The sequence below is a fragment of the Sebastes umbrosus genome, chromosome 12 (assembly GCF_015220745.1).
Source record: "Sebastes umbrosus isolate fSebUmb1 chromosome 12, fSebUmb1.pri, whole genome shotgun sequence".
NCBI lineage: Eukaryota > Metazoa > Chordata > Actinopteri > Perciformes > Sebastidae > Sebastes > Sebastes umbrosus.
Genome location: NC_051280.1, coordinates 22,493,499 through 22,514,217, shown reverse-complemented (window position 1 = coordinate 22,514,217; position 20,719 = coordinate 22,493,499). Strand labels below are relative to the sequence as shown.

At 40.5% G+C, this 20,719-nt stretch overlaps 1 protein-coding gene and 1 long non-coding RNA gene across 2 annotated transcripts; one reads left to right on the top strand and one right to left on the bottom strand.

Moving 5' to 3' along the window:
* The first annotated feature begins 1,985 nt into the window (after nt 1-1,985).
* Nucleotides 1,986-17,270, top strand: LOC119498737 (regulator of nonsense transcripts 1-like). The gene is made up of 24 exons (XM_037787786.1): nt 1,986-2,313; nt 3,476-3,612; nt 5,134-5,223; nt 5,649-5,816; nt 5,929-6,109; nt 6,718-6,879; nt 7,212-7,296; nt 7,542-7,640; nt 7,930-8,038; nt 8,226-8,385; nt 8,582-8,700; nt 9,284-9,448; nt 9,543-9,657; nt 9,886-10,029; nt 10,167-10,380; nt 11,360-11,477; nt 11,780-11,936; nt 12,888-13,030; nt 13,162-13,336; nt 13,587-13,668; nt 13,906-14,067; nt 14,169-14,437; nt 14,748-14,867; nt 16,730-17,270. The coding sequence occupies exons 1-23, from the start codon at nt 2,125-2,127 to the stop codon at nt 14,862-14,864; spliced, it is 3,360 nt and encodes a 1,119-aa protein (XP_037643714.1). The 5' UTR covers nt 1,986-2,124; the 3' UTR covers nt 14,865-14,867; nt 16,730-17,270.
* LOC119498738 lies at nt 8,367-19,425 on the bottom strand. Its single transcript, XR_005209180.1, has 3 exons — nt 19,289-19,425; nt 15,046-15,050; nt 8,367-8,378 (listed from the first exon to the last, which is right to left on the bottom strand). It is a non-coding gene; the product is annotated as an uncharacterized LOC119498738 (long non-coding RNA).
* Nucleotides 19,426-20,719: the final 1,294 nt, after the last annotated feature.

Genomic DNA, 20,719 nt, shown 5'->3' with positions numbered 1-20,719 from the left:
CCCAAAATGTCTAGAGAGCCCCATCATTTTAATGCCATGATCACTAATGCCCAGGCGTCATTCAACCCACACAGCCATTTAAAGGTGCATATTTACACTGATTTTTCCCACATGTAAGGACAAACAGACTGTATATAAGAAGCGGGCGTAGTCACCATCAAACATTGGTTTGTGGACTGCCGCTTCGAAGCTCCAACTTTGTCATTTTGGCCATCGCCATGTTGTTTTTTTGCAACCAGAAGTGACACAAGAGGGTGGAGCTAAGTACAACCGAACACTGAATAAGACATATTTACCAAAAAGGGTTCAAATTAACTTTCATGAACTGAAAACATACTGTGAAAGGGTTAAAGTTGTGCAGACAATGCTGTTAATCTCAAGGTAGCCACGCCCTAAACCATACCCTGCTTTATGGTCTATTATGGGACCATAATTTACTAAATGAACATCATGCCATATTGAAGAAGACTTTAAACTAGTGATTGAGACCATAAACTCATGTTTACAATGTTTACTGAGGTAATAAATCGAATGAGAAGTAGTTTCATAGACTTCTATACAATCAGACTTCTTTTTGCAACCAGAGGAGTCGCCCCCTGCTGGCTATTAGGAGGAATGCAGATTTAAGGCACTTCAGCATTGGCTTCACTTTTCAGACCCGGAGGTTGCCCACAAACAAACAAAGAGAAAATGAATACTGTCCATCTGTTGATCTACCACACAGTGTCATGATTTAATGGTGGATGTGCACTGGATTATCTTGCATATTTAGTTATTTAATATGTTGTGTATACATTTTCTAATTTAGGCCTATATCATTTTATTCTATTTTTAACTTGCCTTTTTTTAAATCTGCAGGGACAACAGATGAAAATTAGAAGAATTATGGCTTCTAGTCTAACTCCGCATCATTTACAGTTTTTTTTCTGTTTATCACTAAGCATTGACTGTCAAATAAACCAATAAAATAGAATTAAATATGAAAAAGCTTTAAATATGTTTCATATCTCACACATTTGTTGTTATTTCTTAATAGGGATGCACCGATCCAACTTTTTCAGTCTCGATACCGACAGCAATACCTGGCCTTTGTTTATGGGCCGATACCGAGTACCGATCCGATACCAGTGTTTAATTAATTGCTCAAAACTTAAACAGGAATTAAAGTTATAGTATATAATGTATAGTATATAACATATAATTGAAATTAATAGATATTTGAGTCAGTATCGGCCCGATATCTGATCCGTTATCGGTGCATCCTTATTCTCCATCATCAAGGACCCTCACCACCCTTCTCACGGCCTGTTCTCCCTCCTGCCGTCTGGGAAGAGGTACAGGAGCATCTGCTGCAGGTCCAGCAGGATGCTGAACAGCTTCTTCCCACAAGCGGTTAGGTTTGTAAATGGACTGTGTCCCCTCCCCTTACACACACACACTCACATCCAACCCCCCAGCATTAACACAGACACTGTTTTTAAAGATAGTCACATGTCAAAGACAATTTTTGGAACAGTAATGCAAACAGCACTTTACTATGGACATAAATGCACTTTTCTCTGCTGCTAAACACGACTGCAAATTGGGTGCATGACTGCAAATTGTATGAAACTGTGTCTGAAACGTTTACTTATTTTATTCTTTTATTGTTATTTTTTAGGTATGTTAATTTTAATACTTATTTATTCTATCCTTTTCAATGCACTGACGGGAGCTGGGAGAAACAATATTTCGTTTCCTTCTGTGTATGCAAATACTCAGTGAAATGACAATAAAGTGAATCTTGAATCTTGATCTGATTTCTTCTTGGTTAGACAAATTAAATGACAGAGAGGGATCTTTTAAGACCATTTAAGAAATCATAGTCCCAGATTAAATTCTCCTCACGTATGTCTCCTTGTCTCCTTCCCTTTCCTGCAGGTGAGGAGAGGAAACGTGCGGGGGGAGAAGAGAAACGGAATGCGGCCGTGGTCGAGGCTCTCTCTATCTCTCCCACCACTGTTTGTATATTATCTCATCAGTATCCTGGTGTCTCGGTTATTCTCCTGCAACAGCAACAGTTGGTGGATTATTATTATTCGTCTGAACCGGTGAATAACTCCCGTTAATAAGACGGTAAACAACATGAGTGTGGAGGCGTACGGGCCGAGCTCTCAGACTCTAACGTTCCTGGACACGGAGGAAGCGGAGCTGCTGGGAGGAGGAGCGGACACTCAGGGATCCGAGTACGACTTCACCGACTTCACCCTGCCGAGCCAGACCCAGACACAGACCCAGACCCAAGGCCACACCCAGAGCCAGCTAGACCACCAGGTGAGTGGGCGTTATCTGTCACAGCTCGAGGTCTTCTCCCGTGTTGACAGCATGGCTAGCTCCGGTTAGCGGGATGACAGACTCTGTCCGTTACTAGGCTGCTAAACCGCTAATTGGCTGCTAGCCTGCTAAGCTATCTAGCATGCTAAGCTACCTAGCTTAGCACAGTTAGCCAGCAGCTGACAGCTCAGTTAGCATGCTGACACAGCTGGCATGTCAAAGGAGGACTGTATTGACATGCAAAATAAGAGTGATGGGGATTTTTATTTTTATTTATATTTATAATTAACGTTACTCGCTCTTATATATACTAAATACTCACAGTATCCACTGACAACAACAAACAAGTGGTTGCATACAGTGATATGATGTTGCTGTCACCAGCAACCAGTGTTGTTGTTGTTGTGACAGATAGCAAGCAAGGCTGCAAGATAAATAAATGCAGCTTTATGTATCTCTTTGGCTGTCCAGTTTCTGTCTCAACCAGACTCCTGTTTTAGTCTTGTAATAATCTTGCACATGTTGAATTTTGCACATTTAATACCTCACAAAATAAGAGTGATAGGGATTTTTTTATTTTTATATATAATTAACTAGCTCGTATATATATATGTATATACTAAATACTTACAGTATCAACTGACAACAACAAACAGTAGATACAATTGGTTGCATACAGTGATATAATATTGCTGTCAACAAACTGTTGTTGTTGATTTGAGAGATAGCAAGAAGACTGTAAGATGAATAAATGTCCATATATATTTTTATGTATCTTGTTGGCTGTCCAGTTTCTCTCTCAACCAGACTCCATCCTATTTTAGTCCTGTAATAATCTTGCACATGTTGAATTTTGCACAGCTACATTTGCACATTTAATACCTCAATTAATTTTTTTCTTGAAGAACAAAACAGTGTAACTTGCACATTTTGCTAATGTATATAGTATGTTATTGCACACTTGCTAATGTATATAGTGGGTTATTCTATGTTTATAATTTAGATTTTTTTTAATGCTAATTGTAGTAGTCAGGTATATTTATAGTGTATTCCAATACTCTTATTTATATATATATATATATGCATGTGTGTGTGTGTGTGTGTGTGTATATATATATATGTATATATATATCCTTCATTGTTATTTAATCTGTCTCCTCAGGTCAATGGCCCTGACGGCTTGCTACAGAATGGAGATGACCCTGTGGTAAAAGCCAGTCAGCTGCTTGCAGAGTTGAACTTTGAGGAGGATGAGGAGGATACCTACTACACCAAGGATCTTCCTCTACATGCCTGCAGGTAAAGGACCAGACCAAATGTGACTGGTGCCACACACAGCTGTCATCAGAGTGGAAAGAAATCATGTATGCATAATGTATGTAAACTATTAATTAAAAATCTATACAGTGTTACTGAGAATCGATACAGTATCACTTAACATAATATCGCAATATATATAATATTTTTTTACACCTCTAATATACAGCCCCCTTCTTTATACTCATTTGAGTCTCTGTGGGTTGTGGGCTTTTTTTTGTTGACCATAATGTCTGAAAATCTATAATTCACAGACAGTATATCTGGTACAAAAGTAAACATAAAAAGAAAACCTGCGGTAAACACACATAAAATGTGTCAATCTGAGCAAAATCAAAGCAGATACTTTTCCCCTCATTCTCAGCCACTGAGCGAACATAAGAAATCTCAATTAGCTGATTTCTGTCCATCTTGTCCACTTAACTTCAGTGGTTTACTGTCCCTTGTGGGCATCACACAAACGCTTCTCTACAGACACACACTCAGTCACTCCACAGATGGCACATAAGCCAAATCATCAGAACATCTTGTATCATGTCCAATGTCAACTATTGTTAATCACTGTTATCTCAGCTCGTATGCTGTCTAACTAACACAAATTGTCTGACAGCCGTTAGCTTGGCTGTGCTAAAACAGTCCTGTTGAGTATGTCTGACATCCCAGACGTTTTCAGTTGCCTAGCTGGTCAGTTTGTTTCTATAAAAAGTGATGTATCACCATATCTTTCACCAGCAGATCAGTTGCAGATTCAAATGTTTTTAATACTTTTTACTGTTGAACCGAGAATGAGGGCCGCTATTTTCTCGCCACCAATATTTTTATATAAACTTTGATACCCGTCAGCAACATACAGTTTGATTCTGGGTTTTTTAGGCATGCAGCCAGATCCATTACTGTTTGACAGGCTATAGCACAACTCATGAAGTATATATATATTTTGTTTATCAAGTGGTATATTAATTCAAATCTGCATACAACCTGGATACATAATTTTCTTTTTACAACCCATAACATAAATAAACATTTTTAATAATGTTGCCTTTGTTTTTTTTTAAACAATTGCGACCAATAAATTTACTGGGCAGGACAATTTACAGTAAAAAAAATAAACATTAATCTGGTGGAAAAACTATAGAATGGTTAACTTGCATATTAAATATACAATATTTTCAAAGTCTATCCCATCACCGTGCAAGTCACTCTAAGTTGTTTATTACCGAAAATGGCAAAAAGAAATTACTTTATTGTGTGTATGCTATTGCTGTAGACCATTATAAAACAACTATAAGATTGATTGTTGTGTCATTTAGATTTTTTTTTGCATCAGTAAAGCACCGGACATCCAGCCGTATAATCCAAATTTTAGTCAATGACAGTTTATTTCAAGTTATGTGCTTATTTTTCTTGTTTAGTTCTCTTGCATGCTAAAGTTTTAACAAGTCCATGCTCTTAACAGTAATGTTTTGTATTTCTTTTTTTAATTTTGACTCTTTTCTATTTTAGTTACTGTGGTATTCACGATCCAGCCTGTGTCGTCTACTGCAATACCAGCAAGAAGTGGTTTTGCAATGGCCGTGGAAACACATCCGGCAGGTAAGATAGACAGTGACTTATCAGGTTTTTATTGACCCTTCTCGTTGGTGTACTCAGCTAAATGAACTGGGAGAGGATCATTTTACAGGGACAATATCATCATAGCAGGAGTACAGTACAAAGTGGCTGTAATAATGAGTCTTTGTTGTGTTCAAAAGCCTCGGTCATAAATGGACAGTTTTTGTGTGTTTGGTTATGGAGTTAAAAACATAATTTAAATGAATTATGTTTACCGACTTTTAAGGGCCAATTAAGCTACTTTACAGACATGCCCACTTTATGATAATCACATGCAGTTTGGGTCAAGTCATAGTCAAGTCAGCACACTGACAATTGTTGTTGCCTGTTGGGCTTGAGTTTGCCATGTTATGATTTGAGGTTAATTCACCTTCTGGTGCATTAACTGTCATTGTCTTCACTTTTAGCCACATTGTAAACCACCTGGTGAGAGCAAAGTCCAAGGAGGTGACCCTGCATAAAGACGGCCCTCTGGGGGAAACAGTACTGGAGTGTTATAACTGTGGCTGTCGCAACGTCTTCCTTCTGGGCTTCATCCCCGCCAAAGCCGACTCAGTAGTGGTGTTACTGTGCAGGTAAGGCTGTTTATTATGTAGCTGACATGCACACTGACCTTCCTGCTGATGGAGGGGCAATCAAAGAATTTCACAGTTATTGTTTGACATTTGTGTTTTGGTTGTAATACAGGCAGCCATGTGCCAGTCAGAGCAGCCTGAAGGACATCAACTGGGACAGCTCACAGTGGCAGCCTCTCATCCAGGATCGCTGCTTCCTGTCCTGGCTGGTGAAAATCCCGTCAGAGCAGGAGCAGCTCAGGGCTCGTCAGATCACCGCCCAGCAGATCAACAAGCTGGAGGAGCTCTGGAAGGTATGTCAATTCAACTGTGGTGGCACACGCCCGCCATTGTACTATGTAAATATTCTAAACTCACATAACTTGAATTTAAGCACGGGTTGGGCTTATCTGTACAGTTAACCAGATATAATTAGGGTGTGATGCAAATACCTTGACTGCAAGTATGCTGAGCTATTTTTCACAGTTTCCCTCCCTGTTTCATGCCTGTGTTTTTATTTTTTTTAATAGTTTCCTGTTACAAAGTCACGCATACCTAACAATTTTTTTATATATTACTTTTCTGTGGGCTCATTGGCCTTTTTTACAGCAGACATTTTAACTAGTCATAGTAGTAAAAGCACAGGTTTTACTAATAACATTAACAATGGCTCTGTTCTATAAAAAAGGCCAGCAGGCACCAAGACCCTGAAACTCAAACAGCTAAATGAAATTCAGCCACCATTCAATTTGTTATTTATACCTGTGCTTTTGCTACATGTCAAAATATCTTTTGTGAAAAGGACATGATGTGTGAATCTCTCCATGTTGGAATTCAGGAGATTTGAGCGTATTGATAGAGAACATTCAACTCAACGTCTATCCATATTTTGAACTTGTGATCGTGTGTTTCCTTCTGGCAGGAAAATCCCACTGCGACCTTGGAGGACTTGGAGAAGCCTGGTGTGGACGAGGAGCCCCAACATGTGCTGCTCCGCTATGAGGACGCCTACCAGTACCAGAACATCTTTGGTCCTCTTGTGAAGCTGGAGGCTGACTATGACAAGAAACTCAAAGAGTCTCAGGTAGAAAAAAAAATAGAAAATTGTGAATTAAAAAACATTTGTCTTTTGTATGTTGTCAAAGATTGTCAAAATTGTCAATTAGTAATTTTACATTTGAACAAATCAACAAACTAATTCAGTTGAATTTAGTTTATTCTCTAATGCTGGAGTTAATGGAGATCAGGGTGTTTTTGTAGTTGTACTGAAAGGCATGGTGAATTACTTTGTTTCAGTTGATATTGAGCTTTTTCCAAAAACTGCACTTTTGTTAAGTAGTTTGTAATTTTGACTTAAAAGTTGTTTCTGCTGCCATTGAAGTATTAGAAATATCTCTTAATGTTGCTTCCTTACAGACTCAAGACAACATTACAGTCAGATGGGACTTGGGTCTAAATAAAAAGAGGATTGCTTATTTCACTCTTCCCAAGACAGACTCGGGTATGTTCAGTCTTTCATTGTTATCATCATCATGCTTTGTCTATGAGTGATATTTTTGATCTTCGAATAAGTGACAAAAAAAAACCCAAATATTGACATTTCAATGTAATTTAAATATTTATATGTGTGGCTTTCACTCAAAACGGTGTATCAAAATTATTTTTAAATTGTGCCTTTTACTCTATGTAGTGATGTCTACTTAATGGAGTTATCTTTTTTTGTCCATCTCATCTGCTGTCCTGTAGATATGCGACTGATGCAGGGAGATGAAATTTGCCTGAGGTACAAAGGAGACCTGGCCCCTCCCTGGAAAGGCATTGGACATGTCATCAAAGTCCCTGATAGTATCCTTATGACTGTTTCAATAGACCCATATTATCTGAAATTCACATATTCATCACTTTGGCCAAAGCGTGCCACAGGCAAGGAGGCCCCTTGAGCTTCACTTAAACGTGCTCTCAGTAAAACTAGTCTTCAGTAGCATCTAGTGGCAGCTGTAGGAAACTACAACAACGTCTGCAAACGTGTGTCTTCCTCTACAGTCCTCAGTGGGGTTTTTTTTAAAGCAAATTCTATATTTAGAAGTAGTATTATGTTCACATATTCTACCTCTTCCTTGACTTACTGTACCAGACTATGGTGATGAAATTGCCATAGAGCTAAGGAGCAGTGCCGGGGCTCCAGTGGAGATCCCACACAACTTTCAGGTGGACTTTGTGTGGAAGTCCACTTCCTTTGACAGGTATTCACAAGACACTGTTGTCTCTTGCTGTGATATGTGTGAGCAAGGACTGAAACCCAACTTTATGTATCAGTTAAGCTCAAGTAATATTTTACACACCATTGGGAATGAAGAATGTCTTTGAAACAGTAAATTAATACATTAATTAAAACAACTTTATCTTGATGTCCCTGTCTTCATCATCCAGGATGCAGAGCGCCCTGAAGACGTTTGCTGTGGATGAGACTTCAGTGTCTGGTTACATCTACCACAAGCTGCTGGGACACGAGGTAGAGGACGTGGTCATCAAGTGCCAGCTGCCCAAACGCTTCACCGCTCAAGGCCTGCCTGACCTCAACCACTCACAGGTGAGTTAGAGAGATTTTTCCAATATATAATCAGAAAATTATACCTATGACCTACCCTACATTACAGATCACACCAACAACAGAGATCATACACACTCATATCCAAGGAGTATAACTCTTTCATACAGTGAATGGAAGAAGCATTTTAGGTGTTGCGTCCCCAGAGCTCACATAAATGTGGTTTGTTGTAATGCAGGTGTATGCTGTGAAGACAGTGCTGCAGCGTCCTCTCAGTCTGATCCAGGGTCCTCCTGGAACAGGGAAGACGGTAACCTCTGCCACCATCGTCTACCACCTGGCCAGACAGGGCAACGGGTAAGACGCATGCAAAAGTCGTTTTATTACTTTGTCTGTATTTTGTATTCGGGCTGCAACTAATGATTATTTTCATTGTCGATTAATCTGTTCTCAATTATTGATTTGTTGTTTGGTCTATAAAATGTCAGAAAATGGTTAAAAATGTTGATCAGTGTTTCCCAAAGCCCAAGACGATGTCGTACAATGTCTTGTTTTGTCCACATAACTCAAAGATATTCAGTTTACTGTCATAGAGGAGTAAAGAAACCAGAAAATATTCACATTTAAGAAGCTCGAATCTTAAAAATGACTCAAACCGATTAACCAATTATCAAAATAGTTGGCGATTCATTTAATAGTTGACAACTAAGCGATTAATCGTTGCAGCTCTATTTTGTATGTATGGGCTGGTGCTATGATAATAACATTTGGTTTGAATGTGACTATTTACTCTACTTTAAAAGGAACATCTGTCTTTTAGGATATTCTATTCAAGGTTTTTTCCTTGATTGGTATTATATTAATTCTAATAAATGTTCTTAAAGAATGGCTTGGCTGTGTTATGGTCCCTAAAACAATGTAGTAACTTCTGTCCCTCCAGGCCGGTGCTGGTGTGTGCTCCCAGTAACATTGCTGTCGACCAGCTGACAGAGAAGATCCACCAGACAGGTCTCAAGGTTGTGAGGCTGTGTGCCAAGAGCAGGGAGGCCATCGACTCGCCTGTGTCCTTCCTGGCTCTGCACAACCAGACCCGTAACATGGACAGGTAACACATAACTGGCTATGATTAATAATAATAAGATATCAGTCACAAGCACACCGTTGAACTCACACTGTATTGAAATGATTCATACCTGCAGTATGCCAGAACTTCAGAAGCTCCAGCAGCTGAAGGACGAGACTGGAGAGCTGTCCTCCTCAGACGAGAAGCGCTACAGAGCTCTGAGACGCACCGCTGAAAGGGAGCTGCTTATGGTATGAAGACTGGTCTTACTGAACTAAAAGTGCTACTAAATATTGTTTGTGACATTACATCAATTGAAATTTAATGGTTATTTTCAAGTGCCGAATGTTTTTATGCTAATCCGTTAAGGCCCACTGAAAAGATTATGTATCAGGGTAATGGTTTATAAAAATCTTTTGCAACAAATAATATATTACCGGTCATAAACATGTCTACTTTATTCCTTCGCTCTTTCCCAGAATGCCGATGTGATCTGCTCTACCTGTGTTGGGGCGGGGGATCCTCGTCTGGCCAAGATGCAGTTCCGCTCAATCCTGATTGATGAGAGCACCCAGGCCACCGAACCAGAGTGCATGGTGCCTGTCGTCCTGGGGGCCAAACAGGTAGGAGCTTCATGAGTGAAAGTACATCTGAACATTCTGTGGCTTCAACTATCTGCTTAAACGGCTCTCATTCTACAGTTTTTGGGTCTATGGTGTCCACAGTTATTTATTTTGTCTTGATGACTTTTGCTCCGTAGTTGATTCTGGTGGGTGATCACTGCCAGCTGGGCCCTGTGGTGATGTGTAAGAAGGCAGCTAAAGCAGGTCTGTCCCAGTCTCTGTTTGAGCGTCTGGTGGTTTTGGGGATCCGGCCAATCCGTCTGCAGGTCCAATACCGCATGCACCCGGCCCTCAGCGCCTTCCCCTCCAACATCTTCTATGAGGGCTCGCTGCAGAACGGAGTCACTGCTGGTAAGATGAAAACAACCGTTTTGTTAGAATTCATTTTGTGAAGCTCGATTACTTGGCTTTCCCTTTTATAGCCACTTAGGCCCTGATCAGACTGAGCACTTTTTTGCAGCCTGGGGCGGCTTTTTTGTAATTGTTTTCAATGAGAGTGAAGTTTGCTCGCAGCTTTTGCGTTGCTGAGCGCCTCACGTTTTTGCAGGAGCTCCCTGAACGTCTCAAGCTGGAAAGAAACTTCCAATTCAGAGCAGAAAAGTGCCAAACGTCATTTGCATTTTTTTCCATTGTCCAATCGGATGAATTGAGAGGTGTGCCTTCAGTGGCGGCGACGACAACAAGTGGATTGTGTTAATCTAACATTAGCTCAATGTCGGCCTAGGCAAAGCTGCTAGACATATTTGAACAAATTGTAGCCTAAACTACTTTCTAATGTTAAGCAACTGACTAGCTGTTAGCTAACATCCTTTTCACCCTGTGCTGTTAGAGGAGGAATGCAGAGGCTAAGGACAGGTGATTTGGTGGTTGCCTAGCAACAATACAAAAAACATTTTTAACTGTAGGCTTCAACAACCGAGACAGTGTGGTGCTCTGTCTAATCAGGGCCTTAAATTGCCCTTGAAATTCCTTCCCAGGCTTCAGCGTGCAGCTAAATGCTCTTGAATAACATGACGCTGCTCTTATACATTTCCCCAAACAGTAGACAGTTTAAAAAACACCTTTATTATCCTATGACCATGTGAGACCTTTTTTAATAGCCATAAATCTATTTAGAGAGTTTGTGGAGAACATATGAGGCATATTTACCTCACATGTTTTTCCAGGCCGCTTGTTATATTTTACTTTTTTCTGTTTGTGTCCATCAAAGTGTTTTTTTGTAATTTGTAATACTTAGCTGCACATGAGGCCTGTCGGGCTTATTCCACTTTAGTCCGTGTACTAGCTACACTGGTCCTGAGTCTTATCTGATTGTTTGTCTCTTCTCCAGCGGACCGTGTGAGGAAAGGCTTTGACTTCCAGTGGCCGCAGCCTGACAAGCCAATGTACTTTTATGTCACCCAAGGCCAAGAGGAAATAGCCAGCTCTGGAACATCCTATCTCAACAGGTTTCAACTTTCTTGATCATTATATTGACCTGATATTTGTGTTTGTCCTGCAATTTTATATTAAGCAGTAAACATAAAAATAGCATTAACATTTGACAGTTCTGTTGTAACTCAACATTTTCCCAAGTCACTTCAACCCTTGGCTCATACACATGCAGCCAATGATGGCACCATACATCACTTTGTCTTAAGAGATATCACATGACTTTCTGTACAGTGTTTCAGTCATGCATAGTTTAAATGCCATGTTTAATTATATACAATGTTGTCTTGTCATGTAATCACCCTACTTGTCTGTGCAGGACTGAGGCAGCCAATGTGGAGAAAATAACCACAAGGTTGCTGAAGGCCGGAGCAAAACCCAATCAGATTGGCATCATTACCCCCTACGAGGGACAGCGGTCCTACCTGGTCCAGTACATGCAGTTCAGTGGCTCCCTCCATACCAAACTCTACCAGGTAAAGTTGCAAATATGTTTTTGCATTTTAAATGCTGTGTTGTGCTTTTCATCAGAAAAAGTTCAAGCATTTGGCTCCATATGCGAGTGAAAATTATAGTGTGTGAATTTGAAAAGTTATTTGGGCACTGTCTGAATTCTGATCTGAAGGTTTTCAAAATACTTGCTTAGCTCCGACTTTGTAACACTCTGTTTCCCATTAGTAAGAGCAGTGTACATTCAGGTAGCAATTTCTTGTTTTTAGATGGTGCTGACTGTCACTTTAAAGGGATAGGTCATAATTTTGCAGTGGGGTTGAATGAGGTTAGATACTTATACATAGTGAGTTTATTACCTATTACCTTTTGAGAAACAGACAGGAGTACGGCATAAGACCATAAGGGGGGAAGCAGCAAAATGTATTTTACCCACCTAAAATAAAGGCTCACCTAAAAAAATCAATGTCAGTTGAAGTGTACGCTATATTTAGAATATTTTCACCACTTTATTTTTGTTGTGACCACTGTGACTGTACAACCGTGAGTGTTTTTGTTGGTCCAACAACTCTATCAGAGTGATACGTCTTCTTGCGAATAGCGTCGCGTTTCAGCAGCCGCTTTCAACCAGTCAACCGTTCATTCATATCATATCAATAAATCAGCTTGATAGTTTTGAAGGACCTTCAGTATTTGGATCAAGTAGCTTGTGAAAAATAAAGTGGGCCATATTGAGTTGGCTACAGCTGTTATTTCAGTGTGCTAGATACATATTTTATCAGCATTGCATATATTCTGCTGCTATGTAAATAGTATCGGATCGCACTGATTATTAAAAGATTCTGCTCCAAAACCCTGTAGTTTGTAGCCATTTACATTAAACAGTATCATATTTGCGAAGTTATTTCTTAGAATTAGTATTATCATAACTGACCAGTCAGTTTCTTACCACTGATTTCTCTTTATTTTTCCTGTAGGAGGTGGAAATAGCCAGTGTGGATGCCTTTCAAGGCAGAGAGAAGGACTTCATCATCCTGTCCTGTGTGAGGGCCAATGAGCACCAGGGCATCGGCTTCCTCAATGATCCCAGACGTCTCAATGTGGCGCTCACTAGGGCCAGGTAAAACTCTCTGCATTTTGCATTTTTTGGCATATTGAACGTTCTTCTACGCTATGGTCATTACTGTTATTCCTACGCCTCCTTAACTATAACGTATAATCATTAAGTCATCTTGTGCTAATGTCACGTAGGTATGGTGTGATTATTGTGGGAAACCCCAAGGCCCTGTCCAAGCAGCCTCTGTGGAACCACCTGTTGAACTACTACAAGGAGCAGAAGGTCCTGGTCGAAGGGCCCCTTAACAACCTGAGGGAGAGCCTCATGCAATTCAGCAAGCCCCGCAAGCTTGTCAACACCATCAACCCTGTGAGTGCAGTGTGTGTGTGTGTGTGTGTAGAACGCTGAAATAAGGGTTTCTTAACTGGGTCATGAATTAGTTATTTTCGGGTAGGGCATGTGAAGGATGTAGGATGCAATTCAAAATTTACTTCTGCACTTAGGACAAGTAGTTTAAAGAAAACAGGGTAATAAATCAGTGTACATGCAAGATATAATGAGGCATGTCCCAAAAACACTCAAAATAGCATCGCTGTGTTCTTTTATTTTGTTTTTTCAGGGGGGTCGATTCATGAGCACAGCCATGTATGATGCCAGGGAGGCCCTCATTCCTGGATCTGTTTATGATCGCAGCAGCAACGGTGAGAAGCTATTAACAACACACTGATTTTTATTTCAAATGTAAGACAATTTCTTACTAACAAACGCTATTATAAAGGACATGTACCGCATCTGCTTTGGTAGTTCATTGCAAACAGCTTGGATGTGCTTACTAAAGCATCTCTGATACAAAAACAAGAGTCATGTGTACGGACATGTGTGACAAGACTAGCTCCGCACGCCGTCATATCATTTAAAAGTACTTCTTTCCACTACAGGACGTTCGTCCAACATGTATTTCCAGACCCATGACCAGATCGGTATGATCGGCACAGGCCCCGGTCCCATGACTTCCCTGAACATCCCCATCCCCTTCAACCTTGTGATGCCCCCCATACCTCCACCCGGGTACATGGGACAGCTCAATGGACCCTCAGCAGGTGAGTCAGACATAAAACTGTGGCGTCATGCTAAAGTGTGGAGTTGTTAAAGGCCTACATGTTGCTATGAAACACTTATAACACACATATCGTCCCTCCAGGTCGCGGTGGAGGTATGAAAGGCAAGGCAGGCGGTGGAGGAGGCGGCGGGACTCGAGGTGGGCGCCAAAGAAATCGCGGCAACATGGGGAACCACAGCGGAGGGAATGGAGGAGGAGACCGGCATGGAGGCCACATGAGCGGCAGCCAGGCCAGCCAGGACCTGGGCTCCCAGCCCTTCTCTCAGGGGCCTCTGACGCAGGGCTACATCAACATGAGCCAGCCGTCCCAGATGAGCCAGCCTGGCCTTTCCCAGCCTGAACTCTCACAGGTTTGTTCACTGAGCTGTCATCCATTGGGAATAAATCTTAATTTTCAATTTGGTATTTAAGAGATTTTATTATTAAGTGCTAAGTAGGTGCACTTTATGAAGCTAGCTTTTTGTAGTCTGTTTATTCATAGCAATTAGTAGCCAGTGCCAGGGCTGTTAGCACATATATTCCACGTGTTTGTCCAGGTTTCCTCTTCAAGTAAAGACTTCTTCATCTTGTCCAAAACCCACTTATTCCTTTTCTGCCTGGAAAGAAATAAAGGAGTAACTGTTGACTGGCCTCTTTCACTTTTTGTTTGTCCCATTATAGGACAGTTACCTAGGAGACGAATTCAAGTCCCAGATTGATGTGGCTTTGTCCCAGGACTCCACCTACCAGGGGGAGCGGGCCTACCAACACGGAGTGACTGGACTGTCCCAGTACTAGACTGTAAGTACTACCACTGTGGAGTAAAACTAAGAGGATTAATTGACATTAAAGGAGTAGTTTGACATTTTGGGAAACATGCTTATTCACCTCCTTGCCAAGAGTTAACTAGATGAGAGCGCTGATACCACTATGTGCTTAGGCTACTGATACAGTGCAATTTCTCTTTGTGATTAAGTACTCCATCTACCTGTCTGTTTAGCTTAGCATAAAGACTGGAAACAGAAACCGGGTTTTCACCAAGAAGTTTAGCCCATTGTTGTCTGCATTTCCACCGCGGTCTGAAGACCTGCGAGGATTAGGAAAATGATTCCGCTGACATATGAAAAAGCAACATAACATCATGGGACGAGGGCTGAGCATTTATCTCGACAGTAAATTATCTGTTGAGCGATTGATGTTTATTTTTTTGTGCTTTATAATGTTATCGTTGTGAAACAATCAGAAAATAATTTTTATTCTCTCATTTCACGACACTGCGCTGTCCGCGATCGCTCTCTTTTTCTTTTTGTCTTTTTTAAAATGAGTCGGTAAGCCGACAGCAGAGCCTAACTTTACTTTTAATGTTATCAAACAAAGAGAAATGCCCTCCCCTCGTCCTAAAATGGTCCTAAATCAATACTAGAGTACTTCCTTGTCTTATAAATGAAGCGGTACACGAGAAGCAGCGGTGCTGTGGGTTTCACAGATCAGCGACAGTCATCCATGCAAACCCACCTCGAAAGTTCCTGTACTTTCAGAAAATACTTCCCCCCCGACCAGGGCCTTTTTGGGGGGTAAAATGTCCCCGGGACTTAATTTGGAGGGAAAGTACAGGGGAAAGTACCTGCGGTCGAAACGGAGCTAAAGAGAAACAGTTAGCCTGTTCCAGAAATAGTATTAAACAAATGTGATATAATGTGTTAATAAGTGAGCTTTAAAAATGCTGGTCGGTGGATTTGATTACCTACAGGGTTTCCATGGATCTTTGAAAAGTCTTAAAAGGCATTTAATTCATTTATCTAAAAATAAGGCCTTCATTGGTATTAAAATGTCTTAAATCAATCATTCAAAATTCTTAACAATGCTAATACATGGGAAATAGGATGTTATTGGGGGTTTTTCTGACATTGCAATTTAAAATCAAACATCTATTTTTAAAATAATTTAAATAATTTACAGTATGCTTCTCGCAGTAACATCACACAGATCAGGATAGTGGAAACAACAACACTTTTTGTTTGTGGCTGGGATGTTCAGAGCAGATGCTCAGGCTGCTAGCTAGCGACGATATGAGGAAGTGCAAATTCAATGAAAATTGGCTATTAAATCAAGATTTCTGGCATGGCTGAAACCGGTACCAGGCAATGTACAGTATACGAGGCACGGCGTATTTTGTGCAGGACGTTGTTCAAACTCGGTACGATGGAAATCAAGGCAGCATGCAGAGTGAGAAACACAAAACTGCAAAGTCCACCCACCAACAGACGGCAGGTATTTCACCGTTCTGTTCTACCCTTGTCTCCACCATGCTAAGTAATTGATTTTTTTTCTTTTATTTTGGTTATAAAGTTGGTCTTAAATTTCATTCGGAGTGGCATTAAAGTCTTAAAAAGTCTTTATTTATATTAAGCTGTAGGAACCTTGTACTTAGCTAGCTGTTTCCTCCAGATTTCAGTCTGTGTGCTAAACTAAGCTAACTCATAGTTACTGTGTGGACATAAGAGTGGCGTCGATCTTCTCATTTAACGCTCTGCAAGAAAGGTATTTTCCCAAACATGGAACTATTCCTTTAAATAATAATCTTTTAATATGTTGAAAGGACTGATGAATATTTCCTCAAACAAGTATTAATGTGTGTGTATATATTTTGTTTTGTCTGACAGGTTGCTGGAAAGGAGCTAGGCCTGTGTGAAGCTTAGTTCAATGGTATTTTAATCTGGGTAATAACAAAAAAGAACAAACATGGATACCCGTTTTCCACTGCTACAACCGAAGCACCACTGTGTGAAAGTAACAGGAGAGAGACCGTGAGAAACCAACCAATCACAAGAGTGAGAGCAAAACTGGGAGTAGAGCTGGACAGGAAGAGAGCAAGAGACGAGGAGAGAAGGCACTGCTGCTCACACGCGAGGACATGGCGAAGGAGAAAAGCTGTCGTTGTCGGAGCAGCGCAGTCGGAGAGGCGAGACCTTCGATGGGTCAAGGAGGGTGGAAGGTCCGAACGATTCTGGAGTGGGGGATGGGGGGCGACTGTGTCATCTTGTCCCTCGCGTGCCCCTGAACCCTCTGGGATCTCCAGGCGGTATGGTTGGGAAATCTTGCTCCAAAAGCTGAGAAAGATGGAGAAAAAGTTGTCTCACACAAATGTCCTCCAAGCTAACTCAACAGGACGTCTTCTGTGACTTGGAGAGAGAGAGAGAGAGAGAGAGAGAAAACAAAAGAGGACACAACTCATGAAGCAGTTGATATGGCAACTTTTTTAAACTCAAAGCGTGAATTGAGGCTCTGCATTTGATCACATCTAAGCATCCAGGAGAGAAGAGTGTGAAAACACTGTTTGGCTATTCAAGTGAACTCAAAAGTGCTTGTGGTGTTTGTCCCTCAAAATGAAACATGAGGATTACATAGCCACGGATCATTCGCTTTTTCTTTCTCAGCTTTGAGTTGGAAAGTTTTCTAAATAAAGGCTGTTTTCATTGAGGCATTCAGTGATGTACGCTAGTTTAGTTGGCCGTCTTTCAAGGCAGGTCTTTCTCAAGGTGGTCTGCAAAGAACAAGTGGTAGAATTAGCTTTTAAAAATATGAAAGGAAAAACATCTTTGTCTCCAGATCTGAGGAGGCGGACTCCGAAGATCTGAAATATAGGGAGACAATTTTGTTTTTGTTCTTCTAAATGTATCTTTTTAGTAGTGCAAAAGAGTGAAAGTGAACACCATAACCAGCTTACAAACGAATTAAGCTGTCATTCTCCTCTGCTGACCCTGAAGCCACTGAAGCTAGCAGACGGGGATCATCTTGAGCATATATAGCGTCAAATAAGCCAAATCAAGAGGGAAATAATTCCCAAAGTCAAAAACATGCATACAATGAGATTAATTATGTACAATTTAAGCACTTGATTATCACAGTAAAGAGTTTTCAGTTTTCCTGTGGAGTACCTGACACGACTACTCCGTACAAAGGATGATGAAAACTTTTAAAATCCTATCTTAGTAATGTGTCGAAGAGAAACTTGATCATAGATTTCACCATGTTAGACTGTGGTGAAAGATATTTAACATTATGGAAAGCCCACTGATTACAACTTGAAAGGTTACATGTTATACGTGCTCTTAAATTATTTATTTAAAAAAATATTTATATATATATATATTATAAATTATTAAGACACGATGACCCAAGTGTAACCTTGTTGTCTTCCCCTAAAGTCTTGAACTCGTAGAAAAAGTCACAAATAGTAGTGCATCATGTCAAGCTTAGAACAGTTGCTTTGTTCTCTAACTTTGGTAACGTTTGTGACTTTGTGTCTTAGTTTCACCTACATGTGTTGTAAATTTTCATTTCACATGCTTTAGATGCACTAGTGATGTTTTTATCAGTATCTAATTTTCTTATGAGAGAATTAACACGTGATGCTGAGAAATCATCGTCAAAACGGTAGTAGTTATCATGTGAAAAAGTATCTAATTGTGATTGTTTTGAAGATTGCGACTGCGATATGACTTGCGATATTAGAGGAGATGATCATTTTTACATCATTATCCTCATTTTCATTGAAAAAAATATTAAAATGATTATGGTGTAATTTTTGAGGGGATCTGTACCAAACAAAGATGTTTTCTTAATTCTGTAGAATATGATGTTTAGCCCAGGACGTCTCTGCAGCACCACAATATTAAATTTAAAATGGTGTTTTGACACACAATTCGCCTTTAAGAAATATTGTGATTTCCTCCTCATCCTGCGATTTGAAAATTGCATTAGGCCATATTTCCATGAAATTTCGATTAATTGTGCAGCCCTAGACTGTAGCCACCTTACCTCTGACCTATGGGTTGAACATCCCGTCATAAATGCTTGTTGGAGACGGAGCACATGCTAAAAAAGTGCTCAGACTGACGGAGAGAAATAAAAACAACTACAACAATTTTAATATGTTTCTGAAAAATGTGTTACTAACGAGCGATTTTACATGTTCATATTAATCCCATATTAATAAATTATTAACCAACCCTGGTCATGTTTTGGCCAACTTGAACTGTGCAGGTGCTTCATCTTCCTGTACAAATTATTTTAAACCCCCCTTTCTATGTGAATCGTGTAGATTAATATGGGTTTGCTCTATGTTTGTTACATCCCATCTGGTTAAGATCACTATTACTGCACCTGTTTGTTGACATATTTAAAATCTTTTAAAGAAGATTAAAAAAACAATAAATGACCCCTTCATCCATCCATCGCTCCTCAACACATATACAGTACAGTTTGTGCATGTCCTGTGACTAGACGGTAACTTTTTGAGTTCTTTCCTCGTCTATGTTTTTCGCTATGAAAGTCTTTGTTTAACTTATTGCTGATTGGACTGAAGTGTGTTAGTGTTTGGCACCGTTTTGTATTTCTTCCCACTGATGGATGTTAGTAGTTGTAAAATTATGCTCACTAAGATTCTCCTGTTGATAATCTTGGAAAATTAAAATTTGCTTCTTTTTTTGCTCCTTCAACTTTGGCTTCACTGTTTCTGTTTTCATGTTGCAGATGAATTGACTTGGAGACTTACTCGTTATTAGCATGTAAGGCTCTCTTAAAGGGACTGTTTGTAAGAATCAGAAATTGCTTGTTAACAGCGACACCTGTGGCTGTTAAGGCAACGAAAGTCAGTGTCCTGTTGCTCGCGCTCACGCTTGTGCTCGCTCTACATAGATATGAACAAGCATCGCTCAAAACAGTGAGGCGACACACGTCAGCTAAAACCACAATATCACTCTATATTTCACCTGCTTGACAGTAATGTTAGCTGACCAGACGAAGGTCTCTCCATGAATCACTGCTGATCCTAGTGTTGGCTTTTCCCGCCTCAGCCTCCCGACCGCGGTCAGAAGGAACAGGGGAGACACCAGAGTTTTGTTCAGAGACGATAACGTTTCTCGCTGTGGAGCCCCGTCACTTCACAAGACACGGGAAACCTCTGTTGGTCTGGAGGAGCTGCAGCATTTATTTCTGCACAAACGTCCACTGTACATTCACTAGATATTCTCAGAGCTAAACCAACTCTTCTGCAGTGTGTAGTGTGCGCGCATGCACGTGAGAGTGGAGCGAAATAGCGAGAACGAGTGCGGTGTGTGAGTGAAGCCAAGCAGGCAGGCAGAGGAGCAGAGTGCAGCAGAGACTCCAGCCCTCGAGACCAAAGCTACGGTCTCCCCCGCGTCCTCCAACCGCAGCCAACACTGTTTTGTAAGACAGGCTTCACTAGAAACAACTTTGAGGTTTTGGTGCTTCCGTGTAATTTGTGTTGGAGTCTTGTCTGAACAGCGTAGTTACACGCGAGCGCGCATGGGACACCGACCCGGATCGATTTATACATGTAAGAAGTTACAAACAGTCCCTTTAACTTAAGAACTTCAATTTTGGTATGATGGTTGACAGTGTGGTCTAGTTGTGCCTTTTGGGGGTTAGAAGTCCAAGGTGCCCAAAATTTTTGAAATTTTGGCCAAAAACTGTGATTTTTTTTTACTTCCAGCTGCACATTGAGCATTTGACTACTCCTACTAGGGCTCAAGCAGTGAGCGGGGGTATGTGAGCCATGCTCACTTTTACAATGTTTTTGTGAACATTACAGCATGTAAACATGTTCTAGTAGAAACATAAAATACAAA